General features: G+C 37.7%; 1 protein-coding gene and 2 long non-coding RNA genes across 3 annotated transcripts in view; 1 reads left to right on the top strand and 2 right to left on the bottom strand.

Annotated features, from left to right (window-relative positions):
- Positions 1-15,144, bottom strand: part of LOC139128937 (uncharacterized) — a 180,719-nt gene extending 165,575 nt beyond the window's left edge. The window contains exons 1-3 of the mRNA XM_070694628.1: positions 15,087-15,144; positions 14,697-15,002; positions 12,605-12,856 (exon numbers count right to left, since the gene is read on the bottom strand). Coding sequence (XP_070550729.1) covers positions 12,605-12,856; positions 14,697-15,002; positions 15,087-15,144 — 616 coding nt within the window. The remainder of the gene's footprint in view (positions 1-12,604; positions 12,857-14,696; positions 15,003-15,086) is intronic.
- LOC139128947 (uncharacterized) lies at positions 1,063-2,824 on the bottom strand. Its single transcript, XR_011551458.1, has 3 exons — positions 2,281-2,824; positions 1,807-1,860; positions 1,063-1,079 (listed from the first exon to the last, which is right to left on the bottom strand). It is a non-coding gene; the product is annotated as an uncharacterized lncRNA (long non-coding RNA).
- LOC139128946 (uncharacterized) lies at positions 3,341-9,804 on the top strand. Its single transcript, XR_011551457.1, has 5 exons — positions 3,341-3,427; positions 3,901-4,002; positions 4,783-4,840; positions 8,799-8,853; positions 9,383-9,804. It is a non-coding gene; the product is annotated as an uncharacterized lncRNA (long non-coding RNA).
- Positions 15,145-21,576: the final 6,432 nt, after the last annotated feature.

The following is a 21,576-nucleotide window of genomic DNA, read 5'->3' as shown; positions in this document are numbered from 1 at the left end:
TTTTGTTCAACAAAAAATTACCTACTTCCACATGATGCAGCTTGAAAAAAGTTACCAAATAATTCATGACCTGTGCATAAACGTCCCTTTCACTTTCATGATTTCCACAAAATGTAAAATTGCAAGCATGAGTGTGTTTCAGTACATTTACAAAGATGTGTACCTAGAAAAGCTTGGAGGTCAAGGCAATAAAATCCACTGTGGGTTTTCTTTCAAGAATATTGCCAAGAACCTGCTGAAGTGAGGACACAAGACAAAGAATTTCTGAAAACTTTGGCCTCACTTTTATAAAAGCAGTAAAACTCATTAAATTCAAAAAGTCTTGCTTGAATAGTTTACTTACTCTTGAATAGTTTACATCACTGAGAACTTTAAGTTTTCCTGGTGACATTGAAGAGCTCACAATGAGACAAATCACCATACACTTTATACAGTCAAAGTCTCTCTAAATTTGATGACTTTCCTGTACTTTTTTCTGCAGCTTTCCAAGAGTATTTGTGGTCAGAATTCCATTTTGTATGAGTATTTGCATGACAACGTGTTGGTTCAAACAAATTATTTTAGGTAACCAATCTATGTGTTCATACGATTAAATTCAAAGGAATTAACTGCAATTTCCAAGGACTGCTTTAACAATGGAGGAATTTCCAGAGGCATACAAACCAATACACAAAAAACACATGATGCTTAAATTTCATAAAATTTATTTATTTAAACTTCATTCCTTTCTTCCATGTAGCACTTTTCAATGTTTACAGTTCATAACTTCTCTGCTCATTCCTATGATGAAGCTGCTATCTTTAACATCGTCTCTTCATTGATTTTACATCAACCACCACAGGTGATATGTTGTTCCTTTATTTTTTGTTTATTATTTCTACTGAATTCGGTTAGCTGTTCCCCATAGATCATTTATGAACCCCCACGAGCGATGGTTTTGTGTATCACTTCTACTGAGTCTCGTTGGATGAATTGCAGCTCCTTGCAAGAAATGTACTGTTTTCCCTGAGATCTTCAAGATGTGGCCAACAGAGTTCATCATACAACATGACAATCCATCAATTCATCAGTGCTTTAACCTAAAAGGAAGCAAAATAGGAACAGTGCATTATTGGTACTGTTAAACTGAATTTTCTTATTAACCCTTTGAGCGCTGTAATTTTCTCCCGCCATAATTTAGTGCAAAATTTTACCCATTTTACGACATTTTTCTGCAATATTTTGATAATTTTGGACCAAAAAGGAAATCACATTTCATTTGCTACAGCTTTTTCCTCAAAATTTTGGCAAACATCTGACAAAAATTGACTGGGGTTTCTGTTATTAAGGGGACAAAAATAGACTTCGCCACTCATTAAGTACATAAAAATTTACGGAATGTCTATGGCAAGCTGCAGTCATCACAAAATAACACACATTTTAATAATGAGATCAAATTGTTATTTCAAACCTGTGAGATGCATCAGCTTAGTCTGCAAAGCTTCAGTTATAGAAGATAAAGTATGTAGTAGGTCAGCGTAATTATATGCAACTGTTTGTCATATTCATATTTGTTGATTTTGCTACAACCACCGCAATAAAATCAGAAACCACAAAATGAACTAACATCAACTCATTTTAGTACTCATTTATGGTACCTTTTGTATTCTTTATACCATGGGCATTGTTTTTCTTTTCTTCATTTTCCATAAATAATGCCAACACAGAGAAAGCAAATCAGTATTCTTTTTCACATGATACAAAATTTTGGTTATGAAATAAAAACTGAAGTCTACAAGGAGTAATGAGTTGTTTAAAGCAACTAACCGGGAATTTCTTTCTTCTTTAAGCATCTGTAGAGTCGTTTTTCCAAGCAGGTTCCTGTTTAAAAAGTGGAATTTACAGAATTAATAATTAAAATAGAAGAATATTCTGACTGTAAACTCAACATGTTTTTGGATCTCCATTAGAAAATAATTTGCGAAACCATTTTACATTCTGTAGTGTAGGATTCTTATTTCAAAAATCGCCAAATCAGTATATTTGAAATTTTTGAAGTCCCTCACTGTCTCATACTGCATAGTATGGCAGTGTTAACAGCAAAACAACAAAATCTGAATGTCAAATCATCATGATAATGCTGAGGAACAGCAACAATGACCAGAAAACTTCAAAATGAATGATACAGTTGTATTACAATATGGTATAATGTTAATCTGCAGAGGGACGGAATAACGGGCCGGGCCTTTCACGACCAAATTCCTTGAAATAACTGTATGCATTTACTATAAAGACAATAACCTTGCTTAGGTCCCTCTTGCTTAGGTCCCTCTTTCAATATTAACTTGAGTTGTGAAGCTTCTTTGGCTCAAATCTGTGAAATGAAGAACGATTATATTAATGTTACTTATAAAAACCAGTGTCGTGGACATACAGCTCATTGTGTGCATGGATAATTTCTTGATTTAACAACTTAACATCAGCAGAATACAAAACAATGCCTAAATAATATCATGAAGTCTTGAGTTTTAACTTCAAAAATTTCATAAATGCCTGGAACCATCTACTATCAAAGTGCGTTTCATCTAGGTACTGCAACTCAGTGTATGAGACAGACACATTTCACCTACAACACAAATGATTACCTTGGGTATCACAACACATTTCAAAGCCACCGACTCCTTAATAAATTACACCATGGAGCAGCCCCTCTGTCCAGACTGAGAGATACACTTGATCTACAATGCAGGGTTTATTGTTTTGAAAATGGCAGGAGAGCTGAAATTCACTCTCCTGAAACTATCCAGGCGAGTGGTAGGTGGGTGATTTAGCAGCTCCCCTGAAAATAGTGGGGCCAGTGATTTGAATATGGCACTGCTGAAATTAGGAGAGCGACTGAACAGGTCCCCTGAAAACAGTATGGAGAGGCGAAACGAGCTTTACTTCCGCAAAAGTAAGCTAGAAAAGGGCATAAAAGTGCACGTCCCCCGGGGAAAACAACGCCCAAGACCTCGTCATTTTCTCGACACAACCTCATCAGCGGTTGCCCCTCTATACGGGCATGCAAAAATTTTGAAGTCTAACACGTATATGGTCGGTAATCGTACCCCGAAAATGCGGTATTTTCCCGCCAAATGCCTGGCAGGAAAGCGTTGTAGGAGAGCCTATCTTCTGTAGACACGGAAAAGGGGGCCGGTTTTGACCGACTTGGCAGGATAACGGACAGGGGCGCTCGGCAGGAAAAGGGTTTTAATAAAATTATGCTACAGTGGTATACCATACCATAAAACATGTTGCATAGTGTTGTGTCACATGTGAATAGTAATCTTTCACGAATGTTGATGATTTTTGACAAAAGTGTATTCCCTTTTCAGACACTAACTGTGGGGCCCTCAACACCTTTCAAGAATTCTGCAGATGTAGTGTTCACAACATGGAAAATCTGACTGTAAGTTAATCTAGGAACATGTGAAAACACATAGCTCTTGACATTTATTTTGGCTGTGGCATCTTCGCCAGGTGACTGGATGCCATCCAATATGAGTTTGAACCTGATGGAAAATTTACTGTATTTCAAAGTTGCACCTACAAGCCAAGTTTAGAATCCTGCAAATGTACATTAATCTTCACAACAGTGCCTGTGATCATGGAGATAATTGTTTGTGTTTCACTTGCACTATACAGAATCACTTTGGAACTAGGTAAATGTTTATTTAAAGCATGTTTTCCACTTGAATGTGTAATCCAGTGTCACATGCACTTGCGATATGTTGCTATGATTAGAGCAGAACAAAAATGACTTTATTCATCATCAATTTGTATGCTTCCCTTAAAATTTGGTACTCTATATTTTGACATGAAGTGCAAAACATTTCATTCTGAAAAATCTTTATGCACCTTCCATTTTCCATACACCCAAAGAGCAACAAAGAGTCAAGGAGTATACCCTATAGCCAAATGACTACAGAGGAGTCACAGAGTACACCACATACGAGTGGCATCAGAGGAACTGCAAAGACAAGGGTAAGACATAGTTTAATCTGTGATCATGGGATTTGTGATAGTGGTTCGATGTAACTGTTCACCTGATTGTCAAGATTTGGTATCAAATTAAATAGGTATCCAAGTCACATCACAATTCTTTTGTTGAATTATCAAAATTACGTAGAATGTGTTTTGGATGCATATGCACTTCAAAGCCTGTCACCCTCTTCTAAATGAATGTCAGAAAGCCAAAATATTTCCTAAAGTCATGACTACAGTGACATAGTCAATTTATTTCCTGCACATACGCTGTAGCGCGCACACACACACACTATTTGTTGTGAAATGGGAATATAACAGTGGACAGTTCCAAGTCTTTTATGAAATTTTTGAAGTTAAACTCAAGACTTCATGATATCTTTCAGGCATTGTTTGTGTTCTGCAGATGCTACATTGCTAAATCCTGAAATTGTCCATACACACAATGAGCTGTATGTCCACGACACTGGTATTTATGAGTACGGATAGTTTTCAATCGGATTCGAACCCACAATATACGGCATCAGTCGCCTAGCTGAGAGGCCACAGACAGAACCGCTCGGCTAAATCTCCACTCCCAAAAAGAGTGGTTCAATAGCCGGCTAAGTTGTTACATTTTTCTGACTGAGACCGCTCAACATGTTGTAGAGTTCGGGAAGCACTCAAGCACGCATGCTCACTATCATACATCACACATACACACTTTATCGAAGCGAAGAAACGAATTTCATCGCTTTAACTGGGCGAATATAATTAATGTAATTTTTCTTCATTTCACAGATTTGAGCCAAAGAAGCTTCACAACTCAAGTTAAGATTGAAAGAGAGACCTAAGCAAGGTAATTGTCTTTACAGTCAATGCGTACAATTACACAGGGCTTGACAATTCCTATCGCCTGACGCCCCGGACAAGTGAAATTTATGTTCAGGCAAGTCAAAAATAAAATCTGGTCGCCGCCGGACAAGTTGTTTATACAACTTCTGGCGCAATCAACGCGAACCTAAGTTGCAGTTTGTGCACATGTCGCCCGATTTGCGTTGTCGTTCACACAAAATAAATGTTACTCACTGACTTCTTTAGATACAATTGTGACGTGCTTCTGCGATTCACTTGCCGACTCACACATTGCAATTTTTCGATGATCGACATGAAATTGTTTTATCGTCCAATTAAAAAGTCGCTTAAAATTTAGCGTAAACAGCATTTCCTTGTTGTATGCCGACTGCTCCGCCCCAACAAATTAGGTAAAAAATTGCAAAACCCAATGCCATAGTGCTTAACGGCGATCGACCTTGCAGTACTTCAAAATCATTTATGCGGCCTCGCGAGGTCGACGAACATTGTTGGCAGATAGTTTGTGGAGTGATCGCTGTAAATATGAGTATTTTACGGTAATATTTCCACTAATGCAAACAAGGCATTGTGCATTTTCGCCAGCGTGAGTGGGATCCTCTGAGAATCGACGACTCAATGTGATGATTAGAACGATGTTTCTGACAAAAGATCTAAACATAAGCCATATGATGAGGAAAAATGCCGTAGATGTTATCTCCCGAAATGGAATTTGGAAAGCACAGTGGCCTTGGTTGAAATATGACGGTTCCAAAATGTTCTATACGTTGTGTCTCAAATACCCCACCATTGCCAAACCATGGAGGTAGGAAGAGACTACCTCCATGGCCAAACCAAGCGAAATGCTTTGCTTGACAGATACGACATGTTTCGCGTTGAATCGTTAAGGTCTCACGAGTTAAGTCAACTGTGGCGCATCGCAGATGAGATCGTGACGGGACAATGATTGTGGAAATTTTGTGTGTCCCGCTGAGCTCGATACGGTTTCACTTGCCAACAATCTGATCGCATGCACTCGCAATGCGTGAACCGAATGACGAAGACCAGCGACTAAAACTGACCAATCTTTTTACGACGGCATTTATGCTTGCCAAACACTGGAAGCTGATATATGATATGCACCTTCAAATTCAATGTTAGCCCTGCGTACAGGTCTGTGTGTTCCCGGTGTTATACGGCCTCTTGTGGTGGAGGCCGTATAATGCCGGGAACACACAGACCGTACGCAGGCCTACTTCAATGTAAACTTTTGAGAAAAATCGGCGTCAACATCGGCGAAAATTACCAAAATAAGAAAGCCCTGAAAGTTGCTACGGAATTCATCGCAAGTATTTTGGTCTTGATTATTACAAAGTAAAATTTTTGAGAGGAGAAGTGAAATTGAAAATCCACTTGTCCGACGGACAAGTGAACTGGGAAAAAAATTGTCAAGCCCTGAATTATATCAAGGAATTTAGTTGGGAAAGGCTACATTATTCCTTCCCACTGCAGATTATCACTATACCCTATTGGAATACAACTGTATCATTCATTTGGCAGCTTTTCTGGTCATTTTTGCTGTTCCTCAGCGATATCATGATGATTTGACATTCAGATTTTGTTGTTTTGCAGTTGACACTGCCATACTATGCAATATGAGACTCTGAGTGACTTCGAAAGCTTCAAATGGGCTTTCTCACTCTGACTTGGCTACTTGTGAAATAAGAATGCCGACACTGCAGAATGTAACATGGTTTTACAAATTATTCTCAAATGGAGATCAAAAAGCATATTAAGTTTACAGTCAAAACATTCATCTATTTTAATTTTTACCTTCTCGTGTCTATTTATAGACAGAGAAGGTATTAGAGTTGAAAACCAGTATGCTGGTGTCAACTACTTCCGTCTGTCAATACTTCAGTCTGTCAAGATCCGTTGACGTTATATGCCATTGTGATGGGTCATATCATAAACTGGTGGGGGTGTTCATGGTTCAGGTTGAGGTGTAGGAGAACGATTTTGAGCTGTGACAAAAATCAAAAGGGACTTAGCGGCATAGCCACAGTGTTACATGTAAGCCTTTCTCCAAGGTTCTTAGTTGACTACGATCTATTACAGACTACTGAGCTGACGTTAGGGGTACTCACTTTGTGTTTGCTCACCCTGTGTGCGCTAGTGTTTGGTACTGAGTTGCGTGGATATCCCCTCATGCCTCACGTGATATAGGCCCGTTGCATAATCTGCAGATGATCATATGCCTCTGAGTCTGAAAACGGTCATTGTGTAAGCCTGTCGGCATTTTCCTTGCATTTTTTCTCATTTAACTTTGCAAAATATCGGCGAGTACCTCAATATTTCAAGATAACTCTTTCTTCCCAATCGTTTCCTTGAGTTTCAGAGTCATATGAACAAAATGAGTGAAAGTTTTAGACAGGAAAATCGGACGTCGGCCATGTTCAATGTTTACAGTACAATCAGAAGTTTATGTGGAGGAAATAACTAACAAACACTATTTATGATGCCCGCCCTCTAGAGGCAGACTTCCTATATGAAGTACAACATTTGATGCTTGTGGAAAGCTTGACCACACAAAGGAGCACTTTAACTTTAGAAAATGACATAATGAATAAGAAGCTATTCTGAAAATGTCAAATACTGAGGAAAAAATGCGCAAATATTCAAAATAAACAGGTTAACTGACTGGTCAGCTATAAAAAGCAATGAAAATGTTTATGATCAAAAGTTTTTGAGATGCGCACATTTTAACAAATACAGAAATTATTAACATTATAAATATAAGACCAAACTATTTTTTCAGGGATGGGACAGGTTGGAAATGAGGGTGAGAGACAAAGGCACTCCTATTGCTGCATGTGGATGCAGCCACACCATTTCATTTACAGCATACTTATTCACTGTGTTGTGTTCAAGTTCCATATTGTACTGACTGTCATACAAGTTATTGTACTGACTGTCATACAAGGATAACATAAGCAAATCAAATCAAATTAGAAAAGGATCAATGCTGTTGTGTGGATTTTGCTGAACACTGCTGATTTAACATTTCGCCTACATATTTGGTATCCAGCAAAGGCATATTTTGATGTAAAGTCAAAATTAACACTACATTGCTGACAATATATGTTACCGTTTCTGTATGAACTTTTTTTTTAAATTATAGAAAGTACTTCGAACAGATTAACAATTATCGTGATGTCAACCCATGATTTTACATCACAAAGACTGTAATTCTGCCAATTTTTTTTTTTTTCAGTCATTTTATAAATTTTGCACTGCACAAGATGATTGAACAAATTGCAATGTTTGAATCTGTAAACTCAAAGAAAAAATCCTTTGGTCACAGATTAAATTATTTTTTGAAAAGAAATTTACTCTTAAACACTTTTAGCATATATTCTTTACACGGTCATGTATTTCAAGGAAAATATGTCTATTAAAAACAGTAATTTCTTCACTTTCAATTTCTTTTGAATACTATGACAATTATCAGCCATGAGGTTTTACAAACACAAGACCAGATAAGCGTTTTCATCATTTCCACAGGACTCTTTGGAATATCCCTTAAAAACAGTTAAAAGTGACTTAAAATGATCACTTGGTATACATTTAATTTACAGATGCCAGGTTGTGTATTTCACATGCACTCAGGTCAGTAGGGAAGTGCATCATTACTATTTTGGACTGTTAATTCTTATTTCTGAATTATTTAACCTTTTTTCCACACTGAACTATCTTTAGGCAGTTTATAGTGTAGCTTAGAATTTTTTTTGATTGATGTATTTAATCATCTTTTGGGTTCTTTGGGTCCATATCTCACCTCATGCCCCTACATCACCAACTATTTACCAATAACTCCATGCCAACAACCAATTACCTGACCTGGCCACACATTAGAGAAGGTACAGCGTCATTGACGGTATTTTTAAATTTTGTAAATTCCACAGGAACCTCCTTGGAAAAAGGACTCGGGCAGATGCTTAAAGAAGAAAGAAACTCCTGGTTAGTTGCTTTAAACAACTCAATATTCCTTGTAGACTTCGGTTTTTATTTTGTAACCAAAATGTTGTATCATGTGAAAGAAATACTGTATTTGCTTTCTCTATGCTGGTATTTTGTTATGGAAAACGAAGATAAGAAAAACAATGCGCATGGTATAAAGAATACAAAAGGTACATAAATGAGTACTGAAATGACTTTGTTTTAGTTCATTTCGTGCTTTCTGATTTTATTGAGGTGGTTGTAGGGAACATGATCAACAAATATGAATATGACTAACAGTTGTATTTTATTACGCTGACCTACTACAAACTTTATCTTTTATAACTGAAGCTTTGCGGACTAAGCTGATGCATCTGACAGGTTTGAAATAACAATTTGATCTCTACCTCAGGACTTCATTATTAACATGTGTGTTATTTTGTGATGACTGTAGCTTGCCATAGACATTTCATGAATTGTGATCTAGTTGATAAGTAAATTCAGTTTAATGGTACCAATAATGCAAGGTCCGTTTTTGCTTCTCTTTTAGGTTAAAGCAGTCATGACTGATGAACTCTTAAGGAGGGGGACTGGATTGTCATGTTGTACGATGAACTCTGTTGGCCACATCTTGAAGATCTCAGGGGAAACAGTAATAGTTCATATCTTGCAAGGAGCTGCAATTCATCAAACTAGACTGAGTAGAAGTTAGAAACAAAAATATCACTGTACCCTATCGGAATACAACTGTATGGGGAAGATCCAACCGGACTCAGTAGAAATAATAAACCAAAAATAAAGGAACAACATATCACCTGTGGGGGTTGATGTAAAATTAATGAGGGGAGGATGTTAAATGTAGCTGCTTCATCATAGGAAGGAGTAGAGAAGTTGGGAACTGTATACATTTGAAAGCACTTACATGTTAAGAAAGGAATGAAGTTTAAATAAATAAAATTTAATGAAGTTTAAGCATCATGTGTTTTTTTTGTGTATTGGTTTCTCTCCCTCTGGAAAGGTCCATTTTTGAATACTCATACAAAATGGAATTTTGACCACAAATACTCTGGAAAGCTGCTGACAAAAGCACAGGAAAGTCGTCAAATTTAGAGAGACTTTGATAGTATAAACTCTACGTGTGATTTGTCTCCTTGTTAGCTCTTCAATGTCATTGGGAAAACCTAAGTTCTCAGTCATGAGCTGCTGTCTCCAGTGTACCGGTACTTTCAACTTGTAAACTATTCAAGACAAACACAAGACTTTTTGAATTGAATGATTTTCACTACAGTAAGGCCAAAGTATTCAGAAATTCTTTGTTTTGTGTCCGCACCTTGGCAGGTGTTTGGCAATATTCGTGACAGAGAACCAACAGTGGATTAATAGGCCTTGACCTCCCAGCTTCTCTACCCACAAATCTTTGTTCAAAAGAGTTCGTAAATTGTGCTGAAAACACACCCATGCTTGCAGACTTTTACATTGTAGTGGGTATTATGAAAGTGAAAGGGAAGTTTATGCTACAGGTCTTGAATTTCTTTCGGTAACCTTTTTTGGGTGTATGATGTGCAGTGTTGCAAAGCAGCTAATATTTTTGTGAAAAACACCAAATGGCAGAATAATTTGTAATAAATGAAATAAGGAGTTGAAGCAACAAAGTGTAAATTTGTAAGCAAAAATGCAAATGGTGAAGACAGAAAATTAGATGAATGGGAAGATGTTAATTTGGCAGTTTATTTGCTATGTCAAAATATATTGTCAAGTATATTGTTGAACTTAAAAAAATATTTTCAAATATATAGTATAGTTTTCAAAATATTGTCTAATATATTGGTTAACAACGAGAAGGTTTTCAAATATATTGCAGATCCTATAAATATTGCCTGAATTATTGGGACATGTTAAAACATTGTGACATACATTTGCAAATAAAATAAAATTGGAAAATTTATTTGCCAAACAGCAACTTTTAACCTACCCTACTCTTAAAATTGAAAGTGATTATAGAAAGTTTATGTCATGATTTGATATGTCCACATTGAGGAGAAAATGTATGTACACTCAAACAGTCTGAGAAATGTGCTTTTCCGAAACGCAATAGAAATTCCGAAATTAATCCGGAAACCTGTTCTATGTTTTAAAGTTGTCAACAGGAAACTTGTCGTACTGCTGTTCTGTCATGATGTACTGTCGACGAGGACCGGAATACTCTTCAGCAGCGTAGACGATATGAAAACACAGTATATTATATGGGACTGTCCGTGAGCGAAGAGGTGTCGGTCGCAATTAATACGTACAATGTTTAATGCTTTCGCTAAAGTGTACTAAAGCGCAGTGCCTATGTAAAAAAAATCTGAATGCAAACAAACCTGAAAATTATAAATGACGTTTCAGAGTGTCATAAGTACCGCTCTCGAAGCTGTTTTATGAATATGAACATACACACATAGGTAGCGCGTAAGCAAAGCTTTGAGTACAGTGTAAATATGATTCAAGTTTTAACATGGTAAAATACTGGTTTATATAGGTACTCTTGAGACAATAGTATATTGGTGATACAGGCATAGCATGAATGATAGAGAGCAATTATCATTATATACAGAAAGCAATACATCTAGCATTTAGCGTTGACTACTCGGGGGGGGGGGTTAAATGTAGTTTAGCAAATTATACAAGCAATATGGCAGTGCCGTCAAGATGAATGAATTAAACCACCAGAACATGTACCATCTGCAGTAGTGTCTATCTTAATGCACACGGCCAAGTTCTGCCTATATCATTACTACTGATTCAACCATTGTTGGCGATGAATGTTTCAAATAACATTCGACGGACAAGAAGCTTTTACGTATCGTAGATAATTACTAAATTCGTTCAGCATATGTTTCATTTGACACAGAGTCAACAATACATGAAGAATAAATGTATTCGCTATGTTCATGGAAAAAGTCATCAAAATACTTGTCGTAACGACGCTGTTTTTGTTAAATTTCAATATTTTCATAAATAAATTTAAACAGCATCCAATTTTACAACTACCACTAACATACGGCCCACTCTTAATTTGAAAATTGCATGAACGCAGATATGCGCTAATTTGTTCATTTTGTTCATATTGTTTAATTTGTTCATAGCTTTGATTCAACGTTAATGCTCGATGTCATTAGCTGGTTATGATGTTATCTTGATGTGAGCCTGTGAACTTAAATGAATGCAAACAAGAAACTGATTACCGCAAAAGAGATGACGAGTAATCAAAATAGATGGATTAAGGCCATTATTCTTGTTTAAGAGAAGAAAGGTCAATCCTTTTGAACTGCAGGATATTTCAAAGATCCAATGATTACCAACTGCAATGCTAGCTACACTAAACTGAAAGCAAATACAAATGGTCCCATTCCTTGAAACAATTCTACTTTGTTCAAAAAACAACGTGCATTTATAACTGTTTGATCTTCTTAAATCTCCTACTTCATGCAGCATGGGGCTCGGAAGACCTGAGGCTGATTGGAAATTCAATGTAGGAGTTACACAGACGATGCAATACATGTAGCAAAACGTAGCAAAACGTTACTATGAACTAAGCTTTATGTCTTTGTTATCTACACCATGCTGGAGATCGCTGTAAAGCCTAGCACTTGTGTAGTTACATTGTATGAATCTGTTGTAACGAGCATTAAAACTCGTGAGTACTTAAGGCTATCGTCGCTGCTACTCAAAATTAATGAAGGGAAAAGGTAGTCGATCACGTTTTATGCGACAAGTATTCATAATTCACCTCTGACAATAAGTCTCATAAATCCATGCTTTCCTTGATTCTGTTGTGATTCACTGCTGTAACATTCATAAATTCCTGCATCACTGGTCTTTGCAAATGATATCATAATACTACTCTGGCCAGTCCATTCTGATTTCTGTATCCCATCATGTCTCCATTGCAACAATGTTTCTGATATGGATGTCATCATAGTCAGCGTAACATCGTCTCCCCAGCTTACTGTCTTTGTTTGGCATTTTGGTCTTATTTCAGCTGTACAAAGTATCAATTAGAATATTCTTTCAGTGTCGCTCGCAACATCAGAACTGAAAACCCAACTCAAAACATTTAAGCTTGTTGATACAGTGAAAGGAAAGTAACGACACATATTACTGTAAGAGTAAGAAAGACATAAAGGACAGGAACTTCCCTTTTAAAAGCCGGATTATCGTAAATCTATGCAAATGTAAAACGGCCACACTAATGATCGGACGTGCCATATTTGGTCCCAGAATCCCACAATTTTTCAATGTTTCAGGCGTTCTTTATCTTTGACTCGAGCCCTTGCATATAATGTCTGTGAATATATACCGACTATACTGGAGTCAAAAATAAACTGAAAAAATGTTCCGTTTTGTGTCGGAGAACGCATATGTTTCAAAATGTGTTCCCTGAACGATCATTTGACCCTCTTTGCATATGTTACATAAGTGCCCATCATGATTATTCAAATTTCTCAAACTGTTAAAGCGATGCTATAAGAATTCAAAAACTCCTGCCCAGTATATGCAAACGGCGCCATTATCAGTAATCACCCTATTGTGCGCCCACGCACCTGTAACTTCCCGTTTAAAGGCTTAGTAACAGTGACACCTAATATAGGCAAATTTAAGTGGCATATGCATAGAGGCGGGTAGGGGGAGAAAGAGCAGGCGATTTTTAAGGTAAGCAGAAATGAAAGGACATGTCCCATTCAGGTAGCCTGCGTTAAAGGCGCCCTTCTTAACCCCAGGTTCTCGCATTCGCGAATGTGTCAACAGCCCATTGACAGTTTGTCATTCTTTTGTTTTCCACTGAATATTTTATGAAGTAAATAATACTTATATTAGGCAAATCTGATAATTGAGTGGAGGCTTTTAGGGGAAGCGGTTGGATTCAGTAGACATGGAGGGTAGTATGTAGCAAACTCGTCTTTGGGGATGTCAAAATTTACATGGGGTGATATATGTTTATACCACTCACTACAAAATTGAGCAAAAAGTTTACATAATGGAAACCCATTTCCGTGCTGGTTGCGAAACAGACAAAATTGCTGCACACTGTTCATTTTTAGCTTGCATTGTAACTAAGTGTGTTGATGTTCACGGACAAATCTGCTGTTTGCGTTTTGTGAGTTCTTAAGCATATATTACGTGTGGTCGTTTTGTTTACAACAGTCTCAGTGTTGTTCGTCTACGACAACAAAAATTATCAATTTGTGGTTACGTTTCCAGACCAGTTATAGTTTCTGTCACCTCTGGATATGGCAATGCGGCATGAATTTCCATGTCAGACAAGGAATTGTATGTATTTTTTTGGGTATTTATATTTTTACAAAGCTTCCAAGACTGACACAACATGTTAAGATGCAACCCTTGAAGAGCTTTTTGGATGAATTTAGTGTTTCATTAGAGAAAAAAATGGGCTAGGCTCTTTTTTATTTCTCTAGCTCGTTCAATTCCATATATTATCAACTTGTGAAAAACGAAGGCTCCGCTTTATACTTACATAAAGCGAGAGTGACAAGAGCAATGAGATAACGATACAGGAAAAACGCAGTTGTGGCATAAATGTGAGCGTACAATAGTTAAAGGAGTAAATCCGTGCAGTTTTTATTGGAGAAAACTAGGAAGTAATTTTTAATCCGAAGAAATACAAATATTTTCAAACAAACAAACATATTAAAAAAAACTTTTCCTATATCCTTGAGGATGTTTGTTTGCTGACATGGTTCGTACATTTAAAAGTCCATTCAGTATAAAGAAAATGAAGTAAGGAGAAATGAAACAGATTTCAGTCGGTAGGGCGAGTCTGAGGAATAAGGACACAGTAATAAGGAAAAGTCATAATTTACCCTCTTCGGCAATCAAAACTGTCTGCAGTCTCTCAGTTTCTCCAGTGTTGGCATTTGCATCACAGTAGTATACACCCGATCTGTCAACACCATCATGTAAGTGAAGTCTTCTTGAATAGCCCCCAAAATTTTCATACCGATCAATAGGGAGGTCCGATCCTGTACCTGTATCTAAGATTCTGCCAAAGGTGAAACTTGTACCTACAGTTGATATGGTATCACCAGCTGAGAATCCAGCGATGAAAACATTGCCACTAAAACTCGGTGTTGCTTTTCCATTGAAGAAAGTTACATCTAATCTTGCACCTGTTTGTATTAGAAAGGAATGGGATCACAGTTGAGGACCCATAGGAAAGGTACCATTAAAAAGGTCATTGTAAGATAATATACCTAACTGGTCTGGTATAACTTTGCGATCTCGACGTGGACTTTCCTCACGAGCCGCCATGATGTAACTGTTCACGCTCGCGAGCTTGGGTGGTCTGATTTGAACATCTATATGTCCAAACGAAAGAGGGCGCTGTTTCAAACTCGAATGGTTGCGTACTAGATTAAACATTAGGAAAAGTATCAGAGGTGTGCTCTCTTTGTATCTGATGAAGGCTCCTTTTGTTTAAAATCACAGGGGCCAGAGACTCGAACAATTCATTCATTTATCAATTAATTATGACAAGTAGCTACGGACATTATTACAGTGCAACCTTTCACAGTGTTAGTGTATGCTTATTGAAAGAAACAGATCATATCTACGAATTTCCCGGCCTTGTCACCAACATTAGTTACTTCTTCTGATCACCAACAAAGAAGATTATCGTCCTAACAGAACATCTCGTTAACAGATCATAATGTGGCAGATGGATTTACCTTGTGTGCCGTTGTTTCCACAGTATAGTTCTCTCTTTTCTGCATCATATTATGTCGCATGCGCATAAATATAGATTGAAATATTTGTGTTGACAGGCTTCATTCACAAACTAAACGACGTTTTCGCTGGCCAGATATTAACCGCACACCACGCGCGACAAATCTGCCTCATCTCAATGAACACAATAAAATATACAGACATTCAAAAAAAGGCGCACAGAAAGAAAGTGTTAAGGTACGATATGATATCACAATCTTCATCGATCAAAAACCTCTACTTTAAAGGGGGAGTTCACCAAAGCTGACTTTTACATTGTGTGTTAGCTGTAGGTTCACTTATTCCGGAAAAGCCGTTTTCGCCAGTGAGTCATAATTCGAGCAATTTTCCATTCCAACTTTTCCCGACACAGAAACTGAACAGGCTGGACCACGGGCACTCTGTTGTTCTGAATTGATAGTCTGAATAAACTAAGCTGCTTATATGTAAATACGAACTTTGATGATAACTTTGTAAGAAATTTATAACAGAATGCCGTTCAGATTGAAATGCTGACTTAGCTACAAAACCAGATCAAGGTCGGAGTGTCTACGGGAACGTTACAAGCGACCACATCGACCGTATTCTTCCGATGCTAAACGTCGCGGCGGAACGACGCACGCATATATACGCGTACTATAGGTACGCGCGCGACCTGCACTGTGTCGTTTCACATTATGATATATATACACAAGGGTGTGCGAACCATTTCTGGACGATATTATTTACCGATGAAACGAGTCGAATTCCGTCGCGAAAACGACGTATGAAATTTGAAATGGCATCGTAGCACACATCAAGTTATGAAAATGATTGACATGTAGTAGATATTCGAAATATGACCGAGAATAAATGCATCGCTAATCCTGACTATGTGCGTTACAAATTGCCGTTATCCGGTAGCGACTTTGGATGTTCGAACGTCGCAAAATACGCTAATATAGCAAATGCCGTTCTGTGGTTTCGTCATGCGCAGAAGAAAGGACATATTTTTTATTTTTCTTCGTAGTAAAAACCTTCCAATATAATATTCCAAAGAAGAACATTTAATTTTTTTCAGTTTTAGTGAGAGCCTTTCGATAGAACCCGAAAGATTATTTCAAATGTGCATTTCTTTCACTCAGTCTGTTTGGGTCGTACGGAACGTGAACAAGCCTTGCGAGGTCAAGGGTTACATTTTCACATTTTTTTTTTTTTTTTTTCATTCTGTATTTTACTTTCTATCGTCAGTGAGTTACATTTTAAAAATAAAAAAATTGTTTACCTTTTGCGGACGTTTTAGAGGGTAATAGTATCTGTCCCCCCTTTTTTGTAACGCACATCGTCAGGTTCCATGTTCATATGAGCATACCCTTGTGTATATATACATCTCTGAGGCCGGGACAGCAGACGACAGTTCAGAGCTACGCTCGCGTGCATAGCTGTCGTCGCGTGCACGTTCCATTCCAGCCACCGCGCTCATGTACACGGCAGTCATAGCAACGTACCATCGTCATTCTACGCGCTTCATGATTGCGGTAAATACGCGCTGGTAAGAACTCTGCCGTGCATGCCGCGGTGCAGAGAGACCGGGCGTGAGAAAGAATAATCAGTTAGGTGAACAAGCAGAATGCGACTGTTTCTTTTGTATTAATAATACCTCACTTTTTTTAGGCTTTTATTTTTTTTAAATCACGATGTAAGTTCTCCAGCGGCAAACGGAAACTAAAATACGAAATCATGTTTACACGCTTATACACCATCATTTAAGAACAACAGAATGCCCGTGGCTGGACCAGTCACGCCTCTCTTAATTCTACACTGTTCTGAATGTTTATCTCGTTAATAAATCTATCGCATGCTTTTAGCATCTTTTCCCATGTTCTTGGATCTGGTTGGTCAAATTCGGCTGTTCTGGCCCTCTTGATCACCCCTATTAAATGATTGGGTAGAGGAAAGCAACATTGCAGTGTACTTCAGTAAAGAAAGATGTTTAAGTAGGAAAGATCAGGTTAGGCTACTCTCGGTGTTTTCCAGTAAGCGTGGGCTACTGTCAACGTATCCCAGGTGCACTATATAGGTACGATGCTGTGTGGAGCTCTGTGTATATTCACTACGTTACCCTCCACCACAATGAAAGGAAACATAGTGGACGAATACAAAACACTGTACACATACTTAGGTGGCTTTAATCTTTGCTAGGACCAACGCCTACATGCACAATAAAACAAGGGCTTCGGCTACAACTCTGGTGTCTACACGCGCGCTAGTCCACTCTGCCTGGCAGGGCTATGTATAATATGGCTACGGCGTATATAAATTCCCAGCCTAGCACTCTTGATTCATACCGGCCATGGGGCTTATAGCGATAGGGGTAGTGCGCGCGACAGGGAGCCTGTCACCTGGGAAATGGAATGTGTCATGTGGGAATGCTCACGTTTAGTCACGGAATATGAGATCAAAGGTCATAGGCCAGGCTTTTGCGCAAGTGCTTCCCTCAAATAACTATTGCTGTTCGTACATATATCTATACTGCATACAACTGTACAGTCTTCTCCGCTACGTGACAGGGTACCATACGTTGTGAGTTCGAACCCGATTGAAACCACCACATTTGTTAATGGAGAAAGTGCATGAGCACAAAGTGAGTATCATTTGTTTTGTCATTTGTGATAGACTTGTAACAGAAGGAATGAGACGCAACAACTGTTGCAGCACTATGACTATGACTTATCCATATCTCATTCATTTTACGTGGAAATGAAGAGACCGCAACATATCTCTATTCATAATAATGGTTTTGCTTATCAATGTTTTCCTTCATGTTATTCCTTGGTGACATATTGTATTTGAGCATTGACATTGACATTTTATGATATCCATCGACATTTAGAAAATTTGGAGTTGCACACCTGTCACATGGGAATGATAAGGCTCTCAACACATCTCCAACCGCTAGCATGGAATTATCTATCAATGTTTATCTTCATTTCTTTCCTGGTGACATATTCTGAATCATTTTGAGCATTGACATGGGAATCTTGTTGTATTGATTTGCATTTAGAGTATTTAGAGTCACACATCTGTCACGTAGGAATTCAGAGTCTGTCAACACATCCCCAACAACCATAATTGTGTAACTTATCTATGTTTCCCTCAATTTTCTTTCTTGTTGACCTATTCTGAAACAATTTGAGCATTAATATAGGAATTATGTTGTATTGATTGACATTTAGAGCATTCAGAGTCATGACACACATGTCACATGGGAATGAAGAGTTTTCAACACAGCTCCGACCACAATATTTTATGTCTTACATATCTTCTCATATCTTTTAAGTTTTCCTCACCTATTCTGAACCCCTTTAATTTATTACATTTGAATTTTGTTTTATTACTTGTAATTTAGACCTTTGGGAGTCCCCACACCTGTCACATGGGAATGGAGAGTTTCTCAACACAGCTCCAACCACAATATTGTGTGTCTGACAATTCTTTTCCTATCTTTTAAGTTTTCCTGACACTATTCTGAACCCCTTTAAATAATTACATTGAATTTTTTTGTATCACTTGTAATTTAGACCTTTGGGAGTCACACACCTGTCACGTGGGAATGGAGAGTTTCTCAACACAGCTGCAAACACAATATTTTGTGTCTGACACATCTTCTCCTAATTTTTAAGTTTTCCCTCACCTATTCTGAACCCATTTAATTATCACATTTGAATTTTGTTGTTTAACTTGTAATTTAGACCTTTGGGAGTCACACACCTGTCACGTGGGAATGGAGACTTTCTGAACACAGCTCCAACCCCCATATTTTGTGTCTGACACATCTTCTCATATGTTTTTTATGTTTCCTGACCTATTCTCAACCCTTTTTAATTATTGCATGTGAATTTTGTTGTTTAACTTGTAATTTAGACCTTTGGGAGTCACACACCTGTAACATGGGAATGGAGAGTTTCTCAACACAGCTCCAACCCCCATATTTGTGTCTGACACATCTTCTCCTATCTTTAAGTTTTCCTGACCTATTCTGAACCCTTTTTAATTATTGCACTTGAATTTTGTTGTATCACTTGTTATTTAGACGTTTGGGAGTCACACACCTGTCACGTGGGAATGGAGAGTTTCTCAACACAGCTCCAACCACAATATTTTGTGTCTGACACATCTTCTCATATGTTTTGTGTTTCCTGACCTATTCTCAAGCCTTTTGAATTATTGCATGTGAATTTTGTTGTTTAACTTGTAATCTAGACCTTTGGGAGTCACACACCTGTAACATGGGAATGGAGAGTTTCTCAACACAGCTCCAACCCCATATTTTGTGTCTGACACATCTTCTCCTATCTTTTAAGTTTTCCTGACCTATTCTGAACCCTTTTTAATTATTGCACTTGAATTTGTTGTATCACTTGTTATTTAGACCTTTGGGAGTCACAACCTGTCACGTGGGAATGGAGAGTTTCTCAACACAGCTCCAACCACAATATTTTGTGACTGACACATCTCATATATTTTATGTTTCCTGACCTATTCTGAACCCTTTTTAATTATTGCATGTGAATTTTGTTGTTAACTTGTAATTTAGACCTTTGAGAGTCACATACCTGTCACGTGGGAATGGAGAGTTTCTCAACACAGCTCCAAACAAATATTTTGTGTCTGACACATCTTCTCATATCTTTTAAGTTTTCCTGACCTATTCTAAACCCCTATTAAATTATAACATTTGAATTTTGTTGTATTACTTGTAATTTAGACCTTTCGGGAGTCAAACACCTGTCACGTGGGAATGGAGAGTTTCTCAACACAGCTCCAACCCCAATATTTTGTGTCCGACACATCTTCTCATATGTTTTAGTTTCCTGACCTATTCTCAACCCTTTTTAATTATTGCATGTGAATTTTGTTGTTTAACTTGTAATTTAGACATTTTGGAGTCACACACCTTCACGTGGGAATGGAGAGTTTCTCAACACAGCTCCAACCCCCATATTTTGTGTCTGACACATCTTCTCATATGTTTTATAGCTTCCGACCTATTCTCAACCCTTTTAATTATTGCATGTGAATTTTGATGTTTAACTTGTAATTCAGACTTTGGGAGTCACACACCTGTCACGTGGGAATGGAGAGTTTTCTCAACACAGCTCCAACCATAATATTTTGTGTCTGACACATCTTCTCGTATCTTTTAAGTTTCCTGACCTATTCTGAACCCTTTTTAATTATTGCACTTGAATTTTGTTGTATCACTTGTTATTTAGACCTTTGGGAGTCACAAACCTGTCACATGGGAATGGAGAGTTTTTCAACACAGGTCAACCACAATATTTTGTCTCTGACACATCTCATATCTTTTATGTTTCCTGACCTATTCTCAACCCTTTTTAATTATTGCATGTGAATTTTGTTGTTTAACTTGTAATTTAGACCTTTGGGAGTCACACACCTGAACATGGGAATGGAGAGTTTCTCAACACAGCTCCAACCCCCATATTTTGTGTCTGACACATCTTCTCCTATCTTTTAAGTTTTCCTGACCTATTCTGAACCCTTTTTAATTATTGCACTTGAATTTTGTTGTATCACTTGTATTTAGACCTTTGGGAGTCACACACCTGTCACGTGGGAATGGAGAGTTTCTCAACACAGCTCCAACCACAATATTTGTGTGTCTGACACATCTTCTCATATGTTTTGTGTTTCCTGACCTATTCTCAAGCCTTTTGAATTATTGCATGTGAATTTTGTTGTTTAACTTGTAATCTAGACCTTTGGGAGTCACACACCTGTACATGGGAATGGAGAGTTCTCAACACAGCTCCAACCACAATATTTTGTGTCTGACACATCTTCTCCTATCTTTTAAGTTTTCCTGACCTATTCTGAACCCTTTTTAATTATTGCATTTGAATTTTGTTGTTATAACTTGTAATTTAGACATTTTGGAGTCACACACCTTCACGTGGGAATGGAGAGTTTCTCAAC

The sequence above is a fragment of the Ptychodera flava genome, unplaced genomic scaffold (genome assembly GCF_041260155.1).
Source record: "Ptychodera flava strain L36383 unplaced genomic scaffold, AS_Pfla_20210202 Scaffold_79__1_contigs__length_559180_pilon, whole genome shotgun sequence".
NCBI lineage: Eukaryota > Metazoa > Hemichordata > Enteropneusta > Ptychoderidae > Ptychodera > Ptychodera flava.
Note: the sequence above shows the minus strand (reverse complement) of the source record. Positions and strands in the feature narration are given on the sequence as shown.